The sequence below is a fragment of the Callospermophilus lateralis genome, chromosome 2, assembly GCF_048772815.1.
Source record: "Callospermophilus lateralis isolate mCalLat2 chromosome 2, mCalLat2.hap1, whole genome shotgun sequence".
Classification (NCBI taxonomy): domain Eukaryota; kingdom Metazoa; phylum Chordata; class Mammalia; order Rodentia; family Sciuridae; genus Callospermophilus; species Callospermophilus lateralis.
In genome coordinates this window covers 131,578,797-131,601,478 of record NC_135306.1, presented here as the reverse complement: position 1 = coordinate 131,601,478, position 22,682 = coordinate 131,578,797, and the positions used below count along the sequence as shown (strand labels likewise).

The 22,682-nt window shown below is 36.1% G+C and overlaps 1 protein-coding gene across 4 annotated transcripts in view; it reads left to right on the top strand.

The window, feature by feature from the left end:
* Positions 1–6,920: 6,920 nt before the first annotated feature.
* The window catches only part of Cep295 (centrosomal protein 295), a 57,577-nt gene continuing 41,815 nt past the window's right edge, over positions 6,921–22,682 (top strand). For all 4 annotated transcript variants that reach the window (XM_076846518.1, XM_076846519.1, XM_076846521.1 and 1 more), the window contains exons 1-6: positions 6,921–7,024; positions 11,590–11,720; positions 12,536–12,736; positions 13,871–13,995; positions 14,711–14,804; positions 20,887–20,982. In XM_076846518.1, the coding sequence (XP_076702633.1) occupies positions 11,616–11,720; positions 12,536–12,736; positions 13,871–13,995; positions 14,711–14,804; positions 20,887–20,982 (621 nt within the window). In that variant the 5' untranslated portion in view covers positions 6,921–7,024; positions 11,590–11,615. The remainder of the gene's footprint in view (positions 7,025–11,589; positions 11,721–12,535; positions 12,737–13,870; positions 13,996–14,710; positions 14,805–20,886; positions 20,983–22,682) is intronic.

Genomic DNA, 22,682 nt, shown 5'->3' with positions numbered 1-22,682 from the left:
AATGCCATTCCTTTAGGAACAAGTCAAGTGTTACACCAGGGACACTCTTCAGCCAAAGTTTTATCACATTAAACATATAGGAAACAAGATCTCCTGCTGGCCAACAAATTAAAGCCCAGAGTTATTTTTGAGATCAGGTCATAATACAATATAAAAGATAAGTCTGATGTCTAATATTTGTGGGTACATACATATTTTCATTTGTTCATCAGATAATTACTGAAGGCTACCTGTGATTCAAACACTACGCTCTTCCTAGCACTGAAGAAATAAAGGATAAATTAGACATGGTGGTTTCTTTCAAGATAAAAGGCATCATTAATGTTAAGAGAAAGCTTGGGACATGGACAGATCTCAGCTGGCTGGAAGAGGAACACAAATCACAGAGAATTGTTCAATATTTATACAGTAAATATTTATTGAGTTACTGGGGTGGGGTGGAATACAATAGAGCAAGCAGAGAGAAATGCAAAGACTATATACTCAAGTGTCAGAAATATCTGAGTAGAAAACCTGGCTCTGCCACTTGAACTATGCAACACCAGGCAACATAAGGGCTCAGTTCAATAGTAGATATTAGAATTTGAAAGACTACCTCAGCCTTGAAAGATGAATACGTTTTGGATTTGTGGACATGAAAGAAGGGCATTTTATCCTACCACTTAGCAACACATACTTGGCTTGATGGTCACATATTAGGCAAGCAGAACGGCAGGTATGCTAAGAGGAAGAGAACAACACTTGGATCCACACCACACTGATCCCACACTAACAAGGCGCAAAGAATATGACATAATTTGCACATCCACAGTATTATGATCTTGTACCATGAAATTCTGAGTTGTGACTATGTGAACAAATGGAGTTTTGTCATGTACTTTACAATCTTTGCACTTGCTTCTAGAGGAAGCATTATGGATTGAATTTTGTCTCTTGAGAACTGATAGGTAGAGGCCTGAGCCCCAGGACCTCAGAATATGAAGAATATGAATAAATAATATGAATAAAGTACTTTATTTAGAAGTAGGGTCACTGTAGATATAATTAGTTGAAATCATTCTAGAGTAAGAAGAGACCTCAAATCCATTATGATTGAAGTCCTTATTAAAAGGGGGAGATCCAGGCACTCAGGCACCCACAGGGAGAGTGCTATGTGAGACAAAATGCAGAGATCAGGGTGATACATCTATAACTCAAGAACCACCAGAAGCTAGGAGGCTTGGAGCAGACCCTTCCCTCATGCCTTCAGAAGAAACATGGCCTTGCCAACAGATCTTGATTGTTGGACTCCCAGCCTCCAGAAGTATGAGGCAACAAATATCTCCCATTTGAACCCACTGGGTTTGTGGAACTTTGTTAGAGCAACCCTAGAAAATTTACATAGGAAGACTTTAAGGCTTTTGAGAAAGGGGAATAAATAATGTTTGGGGTAGAAGTAAGAGTAGGAGGAAGGGAAGGCAAAATGGCTGGTAACAAAAACATAGAGAGATGGGTGAAGAAAATCACACACAGTGTCTGAGGCCTGGAGCAAAGGTACAGATGACACTGATTGGGTGGATGACACAGAGATAAAATTTCCTAAAAAGAATGACTTTGAATAGCAACAGGTCGTACTGACTCTAGGAAATAAGTGTTGGAAAGAGGAGATTCATGCTGAGGGGTCTGCCATGATCCAATCAGAAAACTAAAATTATAGCTAGGAAATATAGTGTCATCATTTGATCCCCAAATAGCAAAGCACTGAGCTTCCTTCCTTCTCACAGGACTCTGTGATCAGTGGCACTTCTCAACTATTAAAGGGAGCACGAACTGTGGCTGCACAGTTTAAATCTAGTTAAAATATAGATTCTAGAGGCTGGAGGTATAGCTTACTGGTAGAATACTTGTCTGTCATGTGTGGGGCCCTGAGTTAAATCCCCAGAGCCATAAAAAATTAATTAATTAAAATGCAATAATACAGATCCTGATCAAGGTTTGGGCAGGGCCTAAGAGTCTTCATTTCTAACAAGATCCCAGTTGGTGCCAATGCTCCTGGTCCTTGGGCCACACTTTGGGTAGAAAATGTGCTAATTACCATTATGTTTGTAGATAATTGGAAATATGTTGGATGAAGAGAACACCACACAAATAGTAATGATTCTTGTACTGGGTAAATTAAAGCAGGTCAAGTGGTAGTAACAAATGAATGGTAGCATGAAAGTTAATGCCCTAAGTCTGTTCTGATAGCCAAACCATAATATGATCTCATACACTTCTAAGCTTCTATTTTCCTAATTTGTTTTTAAAACTTAATGGTTTCCTCTGCCCCCTGTGTTGGGGGTTGAGCCCAGGGGTACTTAACCACTGAGCTACATCCCCAGTCCTTTTTATTTCTTGAGACCCAGTCTCATCAAGTCTCATTAGGGCCTTGCTAAGTTTCTGAGGCTGGCTTTGAACTTACAATCTTTCTGCCTCAGCCTTCTGAACCTTAGGATTACAGGTGTGTACCACTGTGCCTAATTATAACTTAAGTTTTTAAAATGTAATCTTTACATCTGCTATATAGTATGAAATGGATATTAACATTTCTAGCACATGGAGTACCAATAAATGTGTATCTTTATCCAATTTTATAGAGAGAAACTGAGCTTTAGAGAGGTTAACTATTAGTCAAGCAGAAGTTCAAACCCATACCTTCTGACTAACCTGCAAATCTTCCCACCCTATCAAACCCTTGACTGCTATATGCCTTTCTGGGTTATAAATTACCTCCTTTTATCTAGACTTCCCTGTCTTTTTAAGCATGTAGATCACAGTCTATATACTTTTGATTTAAATATATTAGTGATTTTGAGATATAATATGCCACAAAAGATTTAAAAAATGAAACAAGATAATAAATTTCCCTAATCTTTCCTTTCATTTTTTCCTCTCAGAAAATGACTCAATTTTTTTGTTCAATACCTGCTCCACTCTTTACAAATAAGTTTTTAAGCGTCTTATTCAGCCCATCTTTCCTCTCATGTACTTTAAATTAAGCTCACTCCTATCTAGATATTGTCTCTTGTAAAGCTCTTGTGTTTATGCCAGGGAGAAAGTGGGTAGTTGACAGATAGGTGAAGTTCTTCTGTTCTTTCTGGGATCCTCTTCCTTTTGGATTTTATATGTAAGAATTGTTGAGGTTACTCCCCACTTAAATATTAATTTCTCATACTTGATGTGAACTAGGATTAAAGTGAAATCAGAACAGTGAAAACATTACCATCAGATAAACAAACTGCTCCACCCTAAACAGCTTTGGTTGCAGCATTAGGTGGAAATCAGTCACACTAATGACATTACTGCCAAGGGGCAATTCTTCCTCTTGATTCTAGTTATTAATTGTTCATTAATTTAAAATGGGTTAACAACACTAGAAGCTAAACATACCTACTTCTCCCTAGGTATCTAATGTACAAGGATCTAATTAAAATCAAACCCAAAACACCAATAAACACTTTTAAAAGTTTTATTTCATCTTATAATCAGAAACAAATGTATTAAAATATAATCACCCCCCAAAGGATAGCAAACTATTGAACACTTTGTGCTAGGCACTGTCTTAGCTTTAAACCTCACAACAACCTTTAGATACTTTTACTACATCTTTTTCACAGGTAAGGAAACTGACTTTTAGGGAGGTTTAGTCACTAGCTCAAAGTTATAGAGTAGGTCAGTCAGAAATTTAAATCTAAGCAGTTGAACTCTAGGCCCAAGATCTTAAGCAATATTCTGTTCTATCTCCCAAGATGCTCATATGTTATATAGGTTTACACATAAATCTAGAGCTTCTTTTAAATAGTTTCTGTCATTAAAATACAGAATGAGCAGGCATATCACCAACCTCAGGAATAGCTGGATCTGGGAATTTGAACACTGTCAGGATTCTCTTTCCATACTCATTGCTGGGTGTCAGACTCATTCTTTTAGACCAGCTTGTAGGGAATCTGGGTTGGTCAGTTTTGCATCATTGTGACCAAAATACATGATAAGAACAACTTAGAGGAAGAAAAGTTTATTTTGGCTTACAGTTTCAGAAATTCAGTTTGTGGTGGGCTCTGGGCGCAAGTGAGGCAGAACATCGTGGTCAAGGGGCATGGAAGAGGAGCGCTGCTATGCTCATGGAAGCCAGAAAGTAGAGAGGAGAAGCCATGGGAACAAAATAAAATCCCCAAGGATATGCTCCCAGTGACACACCTCCTCCAGCCGTGTTCTACTTGCCTATAGTTACCACCCCAAACAGTACTCCTTTCAAATTATTAATCCATCAAATGGATTTATCCACTGATTCAATTACAACTCTCATAATCTCTAAATTTCATCACCAAACATTTCTGAATTAAATAGGAGCTTTGGGGAGAACTCATAGTCAAACCATATTGAGAAGCTCTAGTTTCATATATTAATATAAGCCCAAGAAGAATATATTCATTTCTGCTGGTTCCAGAAACAATTCCTATGACTCTGTTTACCCACTCTAGGTCATATACCCATCCTTAGATCAGTCACAATATCAAGACAGACAGAGAATTGCAATTTTTCCAGTCTGTGTCACATGCCTAAAGGGCTAGATCTGTATCAGAGGAGGAGAGAAAGATGCTGGATGGAAATATATATATATATATAAAATAGCTGCTTACCTAACACATATAGCCCTGCAGAGTCTGCAAAATGTTCTCATATGTTTCTTGCTTTTTGAGTCACAAAACTACCCTATGAAGAGGGAAATTCAAGTATTACTAAGAGAACAGTGGTGGGTTAAAATAACCACAAGATCTTTGTCACTATTTCCATTAAGAGATGGAGTTCATTTCCCCTTCACTTGAATCTGGGCTGGCCCTATGATACTTAGCAAATAAAATGTGATAGAACTTATTACAACTTCTCCTCAGCATCACCTTCAGGAGCATCTGTAGCTTCTACTTTCTTTGAAAATGCCCAATCTTAGCATACTCCCTGTGAAAACTAGACAGTGAGTTGTCCAATCCAATGGAGAGGGCACACATAGATGCTCTGGTCAAGAGTTCCAGCTGAAGGCTGGGGTTGTAGCCCAGTGGTAGAGTGCTTGCCTAGCCCATGTGAGGCACTGGATTGGATCCTCAGCCCCTCACAAAAATAAATAAAATAAAGGTATTGTATTTATCTACAACTACACACACATACACACACACACACACTAGTTCCAGCTGAGTTCTCAGGTAATAGCTAATGTCAATGGTCATCTGACATGAGTGAATCATTTTGGACATTCCAGGGTAGTTTGGTTGCAGCAATAAACAACCCAAACAGATGCAGAGCATGGTGGTCCATGCCTGTAATCCCAGCAACTCAGGAGGCTGAGGCAGAAGGATAGCAAATTTGAGACTCAGCAATTTAGCAAGAACCTGTCTCAAAATTTAATAAGGACTGGGGATGGAGCTCAGTGGGCATCAAACAAACAAAAAGAAAAAGAAAAGGAGGAAAAGAGGGCAGGGGAGGAGAAGAGAACCAAAACAGAAAATAAGAGTCATTTGTTTAAGGTCCCACTGCTAGAAAGTATGGGTTTTGCTGCTAAGCCAGACATTCTGACTCTAAGTCCACTGGTCATTGATTCCTCATTGCCTCCTATTTAAAACAGAACAAGTCTCCATTCATATCTCCATTTGTGGAATTTCTTCCCAGGATGCCAGCAGGGAAGTGGAGCATATCATTTGTTCATTCATTCAGTTGGTCGACAAACATTTGAGAAGGTCTATATGCCAGGCACCTGAACAAAATCTACTCCCAGTTCTCAAGGGACTCAAAGTTTACTCATTGGAGAGCCTTGATAACAGCTGATTTCAATAGGAACTCACAAATACCCTGATGGGGAAACTGCAGAGTGCTTTTGGAAATCATGGCCCTGCACTAAACCTAGCCCAAAGCATGAAATAATAGGCACATCTTCTAGGGTGTGCAAGGGTAAGTCTGAATCAATATAATTATTCATCAAGATAAATGTGACAGATGGAGGGCAGGGAAGAAAAACCCAAGTATTTGGGAAGAAACATGAATTCTAGTCCTAGTTCCACTCTTCACTTATATGTTCTTTTGGCCGAGTCATTGAAACTCTCAGCTTCCTAGTCAATAAATCTGAGATGGGATCACACTATTTCTTCTTTATGTACTTGAGAGTTCCTCTCTTCAATTCCTGTCTTTAAGTTTGGTATTCTTTAGTTTGGTTCTTAGGTCAATGCCTTCTCATGCTGCAGATTCTTCTGAAGTGATCCGCTCCATCCACTCCTCTAGCTTTTGGTTTTACTCACAAAATAAAACTCGTATATGCTTAAACCAGTTATTTCTGTAGACGCTCTCTGAACGCATTTATCTACTAGATATTCCAAAGGCACATGAATTCCAAAATGTGCAGACCTGAGCTCATCACCGTGTCCACTTAACTACCATTTCTGATTGCTTCCTTGACAATCAGTAATCAACAATGCTACACAAGCTAGTGGCCTGTGAGAGAACTTCACTGTCCCTCAACCTCACATGTAATCGTTTGTCCAGTACTGCTAATTTTGTTTCCTAAATATTTCTGGAATGCATCCCTTTGTCCAGATAGCCCACCTTCAAGATGGAATCTTAACACCAAAGTCACTCCCATAGCTCTGGGCAAATAGCTTTCCCTTCGGGACTTCCGTTTCGGGACCTGTGAAAGGAGCGAGTCCGGAGAAGGAAAGTAAGCCCTCAAGTCCTAGTAGGTCTGAGAAATAATAGGCCTCTACGTAGGACCGCGCGTGCTGGCGCGCTTGCGCGGGGCTCCAACAGGCGCGGCCTTTCGGCGGCCCCAGGAGGGGCAGGAGCGGGCGGGATTCCGCGGTTTGGTCCCGCCATTGGCGGGCGGTTTGAATGACGGAAGTGACGAGGGCTTGGCGATGGCCGCTCCGCAGGCGCACAAACGGCTGTTGGGAAGCTGGTCGGCCGCCGCTGGTGGAGTCGGCTTCTTCTGAGCCGCGGCTGCAGGCTTCGGGCCCCCGGTTTACAGGTGAGTGAGGGTTTGCACTTGTCTCCCCGCCGCCCTGGGTATGCACGACGCCCGGAAGCCCAGATGCTGGGGGGTGTGCACCCAAGGAAGGGAGTCCGCGATTGCAGCCCGGCCCGCGGGTCTCGGGTCTCGGCAGTCAGCGGGCCTCGTCTCCGTCGGGCTGCGGCTGTACTGAGCGCACGGGATAGGAGACGCGTGCGGCCCGGGCTGCTCCCGGCCCTGTTGCACGAGTGGCGTTGCGCGCCTTCCCCGGGCGGGTTCTCGAGGGGTTCCCCTGCTGCCTCCCCCGCCCCTGAGCTTCCAAGCCGCGGGGTGGGAGGCTGGGGGTGTTTGCTGCTGCCACTTCACTTGTGGACGTGGTCTGAATCCTGGTAGCCGTTTGGAGTCGTATTCTGCAGAGCAGATCTCTTTTGGGTTCTGCCACCCTTAATTTTCTCTGGTATTCTGTCACAGAGTCAACTTTTAAACAATGACAGTTTTGAGTCTTTAATACAAAATGTATTTGGAGGCTTCGCATTGAGTAGGTCACATAATTACTAGAACAACCTGTTGGGGAAGATATTACTTCCCTTAAACAAGTTAAGAAAATGAGACCAAAAAGATTTAAGTGATTTGTCCTGTGTCGTCTTCTAATAAGTGGCAGCGGTGGATCTTGAACCCGCGTCGTGAAAGTCTAGTATTTTGTGTTTACCATGTGCCAGGTACCGTTTTATTCTCAGTCTGAGATCTTACAAGACAAGTAGAAATAGGGCAGCACAGGGAAAACGTCCAAAGTAGAATTCCATTTGGTAGGCATAGAAGGAAAAATGTAAATAGAAAATAACATAAACACTATAGTAATTCATTCGGACAATAATTGTCAATGGCTATTAAAGTTAAGTAGGCAGAAGTATGGTGAAAAACATATCTTTTTTTTTTTTATATAACCTCTACTATATCAGACACTTATAAAAAATATAATAAATAGAGTGGAGAAATCTGATAAGCACCATCTTAACCAAGTGGTCAAAATTGCATCACAAGTAGTAAGGCATATCATCCTGACCTATCAGGATGAACTTAATTATGTAGTGTTTTTGCCAGAAATGCACAACCTCTGCCTAGTCACAAGTAAAGATTAGATGAATTTAAATTGAGGATGCTGAACTAAAAAACCGGCTGGTGTTCTTTTTTTTTTTTTTTTAATTTAAATATTGGGGTTTTGAAAAGAGTAAGGAACTGTCCCATATTAGATGATACCTGGCAATCATGAGAATGTAACCCACAGACATTCATTTCTTGCATTCTGAGCTCTATTTACATGGAGGCCATGCTCTCAGCCAGTGTCAATGGCAGTGTCAATAGACCTAAGAGAGGTCTATTGCTGAGAAAACTCCACCGAGGTCTCTGAGCCTGCCTTAGCATCCACTCTCCTTCACTCAGTGTCAGACTTTCATTGTAGTCTGAGTGCTTCTAGCCTTTTCTAGCTCCTTCCCTTTTCTCTCTCCCAGAGGCATCTCCCCTAAATTTAATCCCATCTTCTGCTTTCTGGAGCATCCAGGTACACAACACCAAATGCCTAAGATTGGGTTCTGATCCAGAAAGTAGATGGTAGTAGGATAATTGACAAAATTTGAATAAGGTCTGTAGGTTAGTTAAAAGTATTGGGCCAGGGTTCATTACCTGATTTTGGTCATTGTGTTGTGGTTATGTAAGATGTTGATATTTGTAGAAACTGAGGAAAGGTGTATGGTAATTAAAATTATTTTCAAATAAATTTTAACAGTTTTAAATTATGCATGAAAAAAGTGATTCTAGATAAAAAAGAACTATAATCCTCTGACAAATGATGATGAATACTCAAAAAGAATATGAAAAATTAGTTTTATCCTTTTATATTAGAGTGTAATTTAGAATAAAATACCCAGATCTAAGCATTCCATTTGAGGAATTTTTACATATTTGTATACCTGTTTAACCATCATACAGATCAAAATATAGAATACTACAGGCAGGCTACTTTGTGTCCCACTCCTAGTCATTAATTTCCGCAAAGGTAATCCCTGTTTTAACCTCTGTCCTTATGGATTTGTCTTGAATCCATTGTTTTTGAACTTCATATGAATGGAATTGTATATGCTCTTTTTTGTATCTGGCTTTTTTTTCCATTCAGTGACATTTTAAAATTATTTTTATACACACACACACACACACACTTTGTTTTTCTCCATCCAGTCATATTTTGAGATTTACTAATTATTAATTATAATAGTTTGGATATGAGTGAATTTTTCAGACAAATTAAAAAAGACTCATGTAGAAGACTAAATTTAGTCTTACTCATTTTTTCTCCATACTTATTTTTCATCCTCACTCATAAAAAAACAACAACTTAAATAAAACCTTCTTCAGTCCACATATCAGAAAGTCAAGCCAAATGGAATAAGGAAACCAGATTTTCTTAGCTTTGCCACTAGATATTGTCACTTAGGCAAGTCCTTTAACCCAGAGGACTTTATTTCTTTGGGTATTGTTATGGTTTAGATGTGGTGTCACTCAAAAGCTCATGTGTGAGATAATGCAAGAAGATTTGGAGGAGAAATGATTGAACTGTAACATTAACCTAATCAGATAATTAATCCCTAATGGGATTAACTGGGTGTTGGCTGGAGGTGGTGAGGTGTGGCTAGAGGAAGTGGTTCATTGAGGGGCATGGCTATGGGGTACATATTTTGTATCTGCAGAGTGTTGTCTCTCAAGTGAGCTGCTTCCCTCTGCCATACTGTTCTGCCATGATGTACTGCCTCACCTAGATCCCCAAGTAATGGAGCCAGCCACTTATGTTCTGAATCCCTAAGTAAACCTTTCCTCCTCTATAGTTTTTCTGATTGGGTCTTTTAGTCACAGCAGCAAAAAAGCTGATTAAAACATGTATAAGATGAGATAGTTAGCTTTTTATCATTACCAAACACTTGGGAGTATCAAATCACTAAGATGCATTGGAAAAATTTTTTAGGTGCAAGCAGTTATTCCTTTTGACAGAGTCCTGTCAAAATAAATTCAAGAATTTATTCGCTGAATGTCATTCAGTCAGTATACTTACTGAAGTTCCTATGTAGGTTCAAGACACTGTTTTTAGACTATGGATATGAAACAGTAAATAATACTATATGTCTTCACTGAGCTTACATTCTGATGGAGAATTCACAGAAAAAGTGTTAAACCCATAGTTTGCCAGCCCCTATTCTGTTTGTATCTGATTGAGAAGACTATCATTTATAGCTCGTGAAACAGTTTTTATTTTTCATATTTATTTGAATATTAGCACATTTTAGATCACAACACCATCCTTTAATTGTTGGAATCTTGATCCATAAAGTGGCAGACTGTAATTAACAGAAAACTGGAGTAGGTCATACCTAAACAATATAGAATTCAGTCCCATATAAATCTATAGATAATATATATTACCAATGGGCAAGTTAGGGATGAGTGAATGAGCGGAGCAGGAATTATTAGAGGGCAGCTTCATGAAGGAAGCTAGTCTTATGCCATCTTTAGAAAGATGTTCTATCCAGTAACACAGTTTACCTCCCTGATTATTGTGAAGAGACTTGAGAAGTGTTGACGTGTCTCAGATGAAATCATGGTTTTGCATTGATGTTAAGTGTATAATTTTTTGAAGTGGTGGTAACATGAACAAGTTGATATCAGAATTACTTAAGGGTTTTCAGATTCTACAGTCTACAGATTCTTAACTCCCCCCCCCCCCATAATATATAGAGGTATATTAAAAACTGGGGAAGAGTGGGAGATTACTTGCCTGAGTATAAAAATAGCTTTAGAAGAATATACCAGGAAATGGGGTTGGGTTTGTGGTTTCGTGGTAGAGTGCTTGCCTGGAATGTGCTAGGCACTGGGTTTGATTCTTAGCACAGCATAGAAATAAAAAATAAAGGTCCATCAACAACTAAAATAAATAGATAAGATAAATATTTTAAAAAAATACACCCAGAAATTGAAACACTGACACATTCAATTATTCTAGAAAGGATTTTTAAAAATAGTCATCCATTTAAAACCACACCATTGTATTATTGATGAATTGTTTATCGGATTGTATGGCCCATGGAATTGATGTGATCCCATCACATACAGTGATGCTTTGTAATTGAGATAAACAAGAAACTGGGAGCTGAATCAAGTGACCAGCAGCTCTTTACTATGGTATACCAGTCTCACTGTTTTCAGCAGGTTGTCAAGAGTTCTAAAGTATTAAACTATATTATGGAAACATTTGTTCTCTGCCAACACATCTTTTTAAATCTTCTGCTATTTTACATTTAAACTAAGTTAACTCTGGAAAATACTCATCAAGGATAAGTCAGGTCTTTTCCCTCACCTCCGAGAAGCACTGATCTAAGTGCTGGGTTTATAATTGCTATTTGCAAACAAGTTGGAAAATTTATTTTATTTGCCTATATACAGCCCTCTATAAATATGAATTTTTAAAATTATTTTAATCCTTGCTGCTCTATTTCAATGGCCTATATCCTTATAGACATTTTTCTTTTTAAAAAATTCAGATCCTTTATATTTGAAGTATACAGAAATGAAAAGAAAGGTAAATGCTGGCAAGCTGAGATTGAGTCCCAATGAGGAAGCCTTAATTTTGAAGGAAGATTATGAAAGAAGACGAAAACTAAGATTGCTACAGGTATGATTTCTTCTGAATAAAGCTTTAAAGTCTTTCTTTGTCTCTCCAAACTGTTTAGGTTTTTAGTTTTGTTTTGATTTTGCATCAGAATGTCCTAATTGCACTTAAGAGCCTCTTCTGGCAGTTAAAAAAAAAAAAAAAAAAAAAAAAAAGAGCCCTGGTTCTTTCATATTAACTAGTTTTGAAACATTTGAAAAATATGGTGAGATGATAAATATTTTGGGGGATAGTTGGAAGATAGGTATTATTTGATTAAATAAACATTAGAAAATAGGTCTTTAATATTTTTAAATGATCTATTGTCTGCAGATGAGAACAGAACATAGAATGATTTCCCAGAAGACTTGTTGAAACAATTATTTGTTTTTGAGACAAATTTAATAGAAATTGTAGATTGTTCTTTTTTAGCTGTCTAGAATAGGTAAGTCTTTGTGAAGCATGCTATTCTGTCTAGAATTGGTAATGATGTACCACAGAAATGGAGTTCTCATCTGGCTCTATCTCTGCTTTGGGCTGTGAATTTCATTAAATCATATTTACCATTTTAACCTTTTATAATTTATTAGAGTGATAGTAGCAGTTCCAATAGAGTGTAGGGGAGAAAAACAATACAAATAAAGGCCTTTGAAGTAGTCTTGAGATTCTTATTTTTTCGACGTTGTTAGGATTTTCTCTTCTACAAAGAACTTAAGATGAGTCTTCAGAAGAATTGATGGACCTGAAGAGAATTCATTTGAGTTCCTGTTTCCAGATAGCTTTTCAAAAGAGTATCAATAAGCCTCCTTCACATAATTCATTAAATGTTCATTCTTTAGGTTCGAGAACAAGAAAAGGATATCGCCCTACAGATAAGAGAAGATGTAAAGCAGAGGAGAAATCAGCACTTTTCTCGTTTGGCAGAGGAGCTAAGGACAGAATGGAAAGAATCACAAACTCAGAAAATACGAAACTTGGAAAAATTGTATTTGGCAAGCTTAAGAAATATGGGAGAGGGACATCGACAGGCCAAAGAAAATGTGAGTGAGCTTCTTTGACTATCGGATTGTGGCAGTAATGTCAGTTAAAAGTAAATTATATTTGTTGAATGCTTGGGTTATAAAAATATTTTCACGTATACGATTTGTTTTGGGCAGCTTGAGCTTGCTGTTGTTTTTTTTTTTTTTTTTTTAATCAATTTAATTTAATTTGAAAATAGTACTGTCTTTCCCCTAATAAGTTATGGTCAAGTAAAATATATCTTTCTGGGATGTTTAAATTAGCAGTATTTTCTTCCAGTTCTTTCTTTCGTGTATAAATTAAATAATCACCTTATGTATCAGAAGTTGTTTATCTCAAGCATTTTGGACAGATTCAGTGGATAAATTTAGATTTCTAATTTCAATGTCATTCCTTATACCTCTAAACATGTATGGTTGGGTGTATTACATATCCTTGGATTTCATTCACAAATAATAACAATTTTTTGATGACTTGCAGAAAGGAAAGGTAGATCTTATTCAGTATTTAATGCTACCTCCTAAATTTATTTTGATTTGTTTACTGTCGTTTGTGGTTAGAAAATATTACTTTTCCATTTCAGAATCAGTCCTACAATAAACAGTCTGGTTCCAAAGAAGATAAATCTTTGATAAAGATTAATGAGAAAAAGAAATATCTTTAAATAACGTGGCAGGCAGTCTGATTCTTGGTCCTAGTTTTGGTCTGTGTTTTTAGCATTAAGTTCAGAGATCATATTTTTGTAGCTCTATGTTTGCCATCATTAACTTTGTGCTTTAGTGCAGTTTTCCCCCAACCTTAGACATTTGTGTGGCATCTCATGATTTTTGCTCTGGCTAGTAACCACTTTTGTTACCACAGCTTGGCATTTTAATTTAAAAGGATTCTTTTATTATTTAATTTAACCCTTGTCCTAGTACTTTGACAGTCTTTTTTTGTAATATAAGTTAAATGCTTATGTTAGCTTTAAATTCAGTTGTTTCTATATTTAGTCCTTCCTGATACAGCATATTGTCAGTGGTACCACTGAATATTTTGCTGTAGTGTGTAAGGAAGTATGCCAAAATTGAAAAGTCATTTTTATTCTGAAATCAAACAGTTGCATTTCTACTAATCTTGTTTAACATGACATTTTAAGTATTGCATACTTTTAGGAACCTGATTTAGATGCTCTGGCACGTCGGGCAGCAGAAAGGAAAAGAAAAGCAGACATAAGGCATCAAGAGGCCCTGAAAATACAGAAAAATCAAAAAGAAATATTAATGAAACAAAAAACCTGGTAATGTATTAATTTTCAAAAACTAGCATGGCTAGAAATGGGTGCTAACTAGTGTGATACAATGGAGAGTGGTTTACTGAGATAAACTTAATAATGAATGAGCTTTCTCTTCTAATTTGTAATCTGAACATTTTGAGTGTTGTAGTGGTTGCGAAGTTTCTGGAAAAATATATAACTGGTTCAGAATGTACGTCAAAATCTATTTGACTGATGTAAAAGAGGAATAAAAATCAGTGTAAATTAAGAACGTTAAAAGAAGGCTAGAGATGTAGTGGTAGAGTGCTTGTCTAATGTGTGATATTCTGGGCTTCATCCATGGTACTAGGGGGAGAAAAAATATTGAAAGAGGTAGAGACTATAGATTCTGAAAGTCATTAGTACTTTTTGTATGCCGTAAGAAGGAACCTATTACTGGTCAGCAGTGGTCATTTTATACAACATTTCTAGCTTTAACTCTAAACTGTTCTAAAAAACATTTGATGTTTGTTGGGTTGGTCTACACTATGGAGCTTATGTTTTTAGATAGTCCTCTTTTATTGGTAAATGTTGTCATACACATCCAATGTGTATAAACAGCATGCTGAGCCTGTGGTATCAGATTGTAAAACTTGTAGAGATCCTCTGACTTTTTAATTTTTAACCCTGAGATATTACCTTAGAGATTAATTGATGATTAATTAATTGATCTCTCTCTCTCTCTTTTTTTTTTTTTAAGGCATATAAAAGCTCGAAAGGAAGCTTTGCTTGTGGAAAAAAAGAGATCTGCTAAAATTACAAGTCGGCCACCACCTCCTCCAACTCTTTTCGAGGTGAATTACTTTGAGTTTTGGGGGGAACTAGGTTATGATAATACTTTGCTGTTAAAACTCAGTGGAGTTCAAAATAATTTTCATTTGTTTAAACTTAATTGTACAAGTAATGCATAAGTATAGCTGGAGTATTTTAAAATAACCGTAGATACCATTTCACCCATAAACACTTCAGTATATATTTCTGATATATAAGGACTTTATTTTTTAAAAAAACAGCATAATATTGCTATTTTCCCTAATATTTTGTAATATTTTGTATGTTCAGTTTTCCTCAATGGTCTCAAAGTTTTTTGTTTATTTGAAAAATTATAATGGTTTTGGTTTTCAAAAAGTTATTAATAGTTCTGGTATGTTTTGAATGGTAATTGAAGATTGAATTCAAAGCCTTGCAGTTGCTAGGCAAGTGCTGTTATCACTGATCTACATCCCCAATCCTTTTTAAATTTTATTTTGAGGCAAGGTCTCACTGAGCTGCCCAGGTTGCCCTCAGACTTGGAATCCTTCTGCCTTGGCCTCCTGAGTACTGGAATATAGGCACAAGCCACTGTGCACAGCACCTTTTAATTAATTATTTATTTATTTTATTTGGATTTTCAGTTATTTATTTATTTGTTTTTTGGTTTCAGGAATTGAACCCAAGGGCATCATTTTTATTTTTAATGTGCTTTATTTAATGAAAAAGAAACAGCGTAAGTTGTCATATAGATGTTTCCACATAAGTTTATTGAGCAAAGAAGAAATTAATTTTTTAAAGAATTTCTTCCCTTGTTTATATTAGCTTATTGTGATTATTGAATTGGCTACTTTGATATACATAGTTATTTTTGTCTGAAAATATAAGTAGAAGGAAAAAAAGAAATTTAGGGATGTCTAATTTAGTTGTATATTCAAGTATATTTTATGTGCATATCATCAGCATAGTACAAGGTATTCTCTTAGGTCTTTAATTTTGTTACTTTCATGCTTTTACTTATTTATTTATCTTTTATATATATATCCCTTATATATATATATAAAATTATAGTTGGACACAATAACTATTTCATTTATTTATTTTTATGTGATGCAGAGGATTGAACCCAGGGCCCTCACATGCAAGGCAAATGCTCTGCTGCTGAGCCAAAACTCCAGTCCTATTTTCATGCTTTTATGATGAGCCATCTGCCATGTAAACATTTGATCCAATATGGTTCAGATGGAAGAGTCATGTTTCAGCCACTCCCTCAGTACCATGTATGCTGCTAAAAATGCAAGCAGTGTTTTAGCCATGATGCCTTTTGATGACTTTTGTCATAATTTCTAATGTTCATAAAATGCCAAGATCAAAAATTTATAAAAATCAAACAATATTATCTGTGTAAGTGCTTTGGTAGGTATGAATTATATGTAAATATGTGGTTGTTCTTTTTTCCAAATTATTATGAAAATTTTTCAAATACATAGAAGTTTAGAGTGCAATTAATACCTTTTATATACAGGTTTTAAGTAGATAATTGTATCTATTTGCACATTTAATGTAAAATACAGGGGTGATATTTTACCCTAAATATTTGAATATGCTTCTTATAAGAATATTCTCTTATATAATCACAATAACATTATCACTCTAAGAAAATTAGCATTAATTCCTTAATATCATTTAATATGCAATCCATAATCACTATTTTTTGATTGGCCCTAAATTCTCTAGTCTTAACTTTTTCTTTTTAAAATTAGGGTCTATCTTGGTTCTCACATTGCTTCTGCTTTTTTTGTTTCTCTTGTTCTACAGCATTATCTACCCCAGCTCTTGTTAACTTATTTGTTTTAGACTTTTGAAGAGACTAAACTAGTTTCACATATTCTGCCCTTGTCTTATTTCCACATAGGTTTATGCACTGTATTTCCATTAAACTGGAGGTAGGCTTAAAAGCTTGATTATATTTTGCAAGAATACTGTATAGGTGATGTTGTGTAGTTTATGATGTCACTTCAGGCAGTACAGAATGGCAGTTGCTTTCCTATTAATGATTCTAAGTTTGATCAATAGGTTATAGTGGTGACTATGAAGGATGTCTATCTAAAAGGTATAATTTTCCCTTTTCAGTTACCACTTATTCTGTGAGGTAACACTTCGGAGCCTGGCTGGTATTGTCATCCTGCATTTATTCTATTTCAAAAAAGAAATATTTCTCTTATCAATGGGCATGAACTTGAGCTCCTTTTAAGAATACAAATGTAAATTTGTCTTTCCCTTTACCAAATTTCGGAGTAAAGTTTTATTGTGCTTCTCACAGTGCTGGAAAATCTTTTTTTCCTTTCCCTTTGTGACTATAATTGTAGACTAGTGGATTTTTATTTATTCAGTCTTAGTCAATTATTGTCATTATTCTTTTTCTTCTGATGTTTGCAGTATCTGAAATTTTTATCAACAGCAGACTTCAAGCTGGCTCTATTTTCTCATTGCTTCTTGAGCACATCTTTGTTCTTTAGCCCAGCCTATGACCCAGGCTCACTGTGACCTCCCTGTTTCCACATCTGGAGTCTCCAAAGAGCTCAGATTGTTTTTAGTGATGAATTTTTCTTGTAGACCAAGATCTGGGTGATTATATTTTTAATTTAATTAGAAAACATTATTTTAGAAAGAGATCCATTACCGAAGCTTCTAAAGGCATTGGGAAAGAACAGTGTCTTTGAGTATGTTTTGAATTGGTTATGAATATGTGTATTGAAAGGAGGGAAAGGATTTTGGTTTAGGTTGTGCAGTGAGTATCTGCGGACCCTGGAGGTGTACCCTGTGAAGGAGCAGTGTCATATACACAGAATATAGGTACATTTGTATCTCTGTTCACTCAAACAAATACAAATATGAATGCTGAGAAGTCTGGGGAAATGGGACTGTTTAATCTTCTCAAACTATAGAAGGTCTTTCCTTAATTATTTCAAGAAAACAATGTGTTTTTGTGTGTGTGTATGTGTGTATGAAATAAAATCTTATGAGAAAACTGTTTCTATAGTGAAAAGAATTGTCTCTTTTCATGTACTTATAGATTTTAGTTGTCTTGGATTTCTTATTTGTATCTCATTTAATCACTATAGTACTTCGTCAGGGTAGAAGTTATCTCTGTTTCACAAGTAAGGAACATTGAAGATCAAGGACTGAAAAATCTGAGCAAAGTAATTTAATAGTTAAGGGAAAGAATCGGAGTTTATGTCAAGGTCTGTCTAATTCTGTAAAGCTTATGATCTTTCTATTGTGATATTTAGCTTTCCATGAATATACCTTCTCTGTTTTCACTCTTTTCTGTTAAACTATTATAGACTCTAAATTCTGAAATGTAAACAACCATAATCTTTATAGAACTGCTAAAGAATAGTTTGTATTGAAACCCCTGAGATGTTATAAAGGCTCATATCTCTGATATCTTATACCATATATATTTTTAAAGCATATTACTTCCAGGTGCGGTGGTACATACCTATAATCCCAGTGGCTTGGGAGGCTGAGATAGGAGGATCGAAAGTTCAAAGCCAGGCTAAGCAACAGCGAGGTGCTAAGCAACTCAGTGAGACCCTGTCCCTACATAAAATAAAAATAAGGCTGGGGATGTGGCTTAGTGGCTGAGTGCCCTTGAATTCAACCCCTGGTACCCACCTCCCCCCCACCCCACCCCACCCCCAAAAAAAAGCATATTACTTTTCTTTTTTGCATGGCTTTCAGAGGAAGTGTACCAGCTGTGGGAGAAAGTCAGTTCCTTTTATCTGTAGTCATGGGACTTCTTCCTTTAGTGGGTGCCCTTTTTTTATTGCTTTTTTAGCCAATCTCAAGTTAAAAAGCAAATCTTTGATTAATTCTCAATCTTATGCTTTTTCCCTTCTGAGCTTGTGTTGAATTTTTTATTTCAGTGCTTTATAGTTTTAGAAGTATTTTTTCATACATTATTTGATTCCTACAACAATTGTCACAATTGGTGCATTATAATTATATATAATAGTAGGATTCGTTGTTACATATTCACATGTGCACACAATATAACAGTATAGTTTGGCTAGTTTTGTTCCCCAGTACCTCCCTTTTCTCTCCCTTCCTCCTTCCTCAGTTGTACTTGTTTCCCTTCTATTTTCATGAGATCCCTCCCCACCAGCCTTTTCCCCTGTTTTCTTATTAGCTTCCATATATGAGAGAAAATATACAAATGTTAGTCTATTTTTTCTAGTTCTGTGAAGAAAGTCATTAGCATATTGATGGAGAATTTATTGAATCTATAGATTGCTTTTTGGTAGTATAGCCATTTTAACAATATTAATTCTGCCTATTCATGAACCAAGGAGGTCTTTCTTCTTTCTTTAATTTCTTCATTCAGTGCTCTACAATTTTTCATTGTAGAGATCTTTCATGATCTTGGTAAGATTGGTCCCTAGTTTTCTATTTTGTTTCTTTTTTTGTGAGACTATAAATGGAATTGTTCCTGATGTCTTTTTTTAGCAAATTCATTATTGGTGTTTAGGAAAGTTATGATTTTTGTATTTTAATTCTGTATTTTGCTACCTAATTTTCTTGAAAAAACCAAGGGACAGAGAAGTTATAGTATATTGCTATGGTTTCATACTAGTATATTGTGTAGAAAGAAGAGACTCAACAGAAATGTTATTTCTTTGTGAACATTCGTTTTGTTATGTTATATACAAAATGATTAGAACTTCTAATGATTAGGACTGTTACTTTGAACTCCTTCAAGGCAGGAGCCATTATTTTATTTTACATTTCAACATCATTTACTGTGCCTACCTGTTTCACGTATAGTAGGTACTTAGGAAATTCCTGGTTACTTTAGTTGGTTTAATTAGATATCAGTACATAATAAATTATATTTGAATCTGCTTTGGCGAGAAAGGCAGAAATATGAGAAAAGGAGTGAAAGAAATAGTGTCTTCATCTTTTTGAGAGTTGTTTTGTTGTGGAATAAGTATAATTAAATGTTGGCTAATGGTTCGGGACCAAAAGTTAATATATATCATTAAATATTGAACTATAGTGGAATTTTTGTAATTACATATGGAATAGGATATAATAGTGTGTGTTTGTTCCTATGAATTAAGTTCTTGTAATTTGATTTGACCAGTCTTGTAAACACTTTTACTCAGATGTTTTAAAATGGAATATGTCTCTAAATTACTTGGAAGTTGAAGTGAACTTCTAAACTGAAGTAAAAGATATTGATTATATTAAAGACACTTGGAAAATGTTTTGAAGTACTAGTGGACCTGGTACTTTTGTTAAAATTCATAATAATTTAACTTTGGAAATTGTGATTTATTTCATTGTGAGTTTTAGCTAATGTCAAATGAGGTTTACTGATTGTACTAGTTCATTTTCTATTGCTAATGAGATAGTACCACAGACTGGGTATTATATAAAGAAAGGTTTATTTGGCCCTATGGTTCTGGTGCATGGTGGAAGGACTGCATCTGCTGAGGGTCTTCTTGCTGGCAGAATCACAAATTGAAAGCCAGGTGCAGTGCTACATGCCTGTAATCCCAGTGGCTCAGGAGGCCGAGGCAGGAGGATTGTGAGTTCAAAGCCAGCCTCAGCAATAGCAAGGCGTTAAGCAACTCAGTGAGACCCTGTCTCTAAATAAAATACAAAATAGGGCTGGGGATGTGGCTTAGTGGTTGAGTATCCCTGAATTCAATCCCTGGTACCTTCCCTCCCACCCTCCCCGCAAAAAAAAAAAAAAGAATACCAAGTTAATGTTTGGGGCCTCATATGGCACCAGATAGGTAGTATGCAAGAAACCAAAATGACTTTTATAGCAGATTCATTTTGAAAAAAAATTCATTGATGATTTGAAAGGGTTTATCCATTCCTTAGAGGAGAGCATTCCTTAGAGATCACTTCCTGGTGATCCCACCTCTTAATATCATAATGGGGATTAAATTGCAATATAAATTTTAGAGAAGACAAACCATATTCAAACCCAAATTATAGCACTGATTAAAATGCGAGTTGTTTTTGTGTTTGTTTTTACACTGGATCCAGCGTTAAGTGAAAATTAATGCTTTTAACCTAAGCTCTCTTTTTTATGTTTGTGTGTTTCAGAACATTGAAGTAAAAAGAATTTCTTCAACGAAAACTAGTAGTTCTACCTACCATCATATTTCTACTCTTGTGAATAGAGAGATGGTCACAAAACAGGTGATTGACTTATTGTTTATTCTTACTCTCACTTTATTATTTGTGTTCACTGAATTCATTTCTATTTTGGTTCTGTGTCTGGTTTTGCCAGATTTAAAAAATTTGAATAATTCTACTAATCATACTAGGACAATAATGATCAAAATCATGTAAGTATGTAAGAATAATTCTACTAATCATACTAGGACAATAATGATCAAAATCATGTCAGATATGCAGTGTTCTTATATGAATAAAAGAAAGTAGATAGCTATTTAAATGGCTATCTTTTAAAATAGTGGATTTTTAAAACTTATTTTATGTAAAATAATAAATATATGCTCTCTGTGAAAAAATTTGGAACTATGCACGTAAGTGTTAATTAGGGAAAGTACCAATGATTCCATGACCAAAGGGTGGTATGGTTAATATATTTAATTCATTAATTTGTCTTTATAAACATATACATATGTCCCCCCATGGGATTTGAACTAAGGTCACTTTACCACTGAGCCATATCCCCAGTCCTTTTTATTTCTAATTTTGAAACAGGGTCTTGGTAAGTTGCTCAGGGCCTCGCTAAATTGCTGAGGCTGTCTTTGAATTTATGGTTCTCCTGCATTAGCCTCCCAAACAGCTGGGATTAGAGGCGTGTGCCATTGTAGCTGACTTACACACACTTTTAAAAATATTGTTTTTGCAATTCTGGGGATTGGGTACTTTGTCACTAATCTGTATCCCTAGTCCTGTTACTATTTATTTTGAAATGGATCTTACTAAGTTGTTGAGACTGGTCTCAAACTTGGAATCCTGCCTCTGCTTCACTAGTCATGGGTGCATCACATCTGGCTAAAAACATGATTTATAATAGCCATTTAATAGTTTATTATAGAATTTTAAAAATCATTCCTATGTTATTTTGGTTTACTTCTATAAATGATGTAAACATAATTATCTTATACTATTTATATCCACATCTGATTGTATATTGCAAATAGATCCCTAGAAGAGTAATTATTTTCAAACTGTATAACAGTTGATATAGGTAATTAAATTGCCTTTTATTTTTATTTTATTTTATTGATTCTTTTTTGCTGTACATGACAGAAGAATCCATTTCAACATAATTATACAAGCATGGAATATATCTTATTCTAATTCAATCCTCAGCACTTCTCCTTCCTCTTCTCTCCCCCAACCCCTGCTTCCTTCCCTCTACTGATCTTTCTGCTATTTACCCATAGTTATTATTTTTTTTAAATCAATTTCTTGTGTTTGGACACATTGGTGAAATTCCCTGTGGTATACTCATATATGCACGGGAAAGTTACGTCAGATTCATTCTGCTGTCTTTCTTTTTCCCATATCCCCTCCCTTCTCTTTATTTCCCTTTTCTATTTCACTGGACTTTTATCCTAAACCCTCACCTGTTTATTGTAGATTAGCTTCCACATATCAGAAAAAAAAAAAAAAATTGGGTGCTGGGATTGTGGCTCAGTGGTAGAGCTCTCGCCTCCACGGGTGGGACCCGGGTTCGATCCTCAGCACCACATAAAAATAAAGGCATTGTGTTGTGTCCATCTACACCTAAAAAATAAATATTAAAAAAAAAAAAGTGAAACAACTCTGGAGCTGTGGCTGTGGATGTAGCTCAGTGACAGTGCACTTGTCGAGCTTTTGCACAAAGCCCTAGGTTCAATCCCCAGTACAAAAAAAAAAAA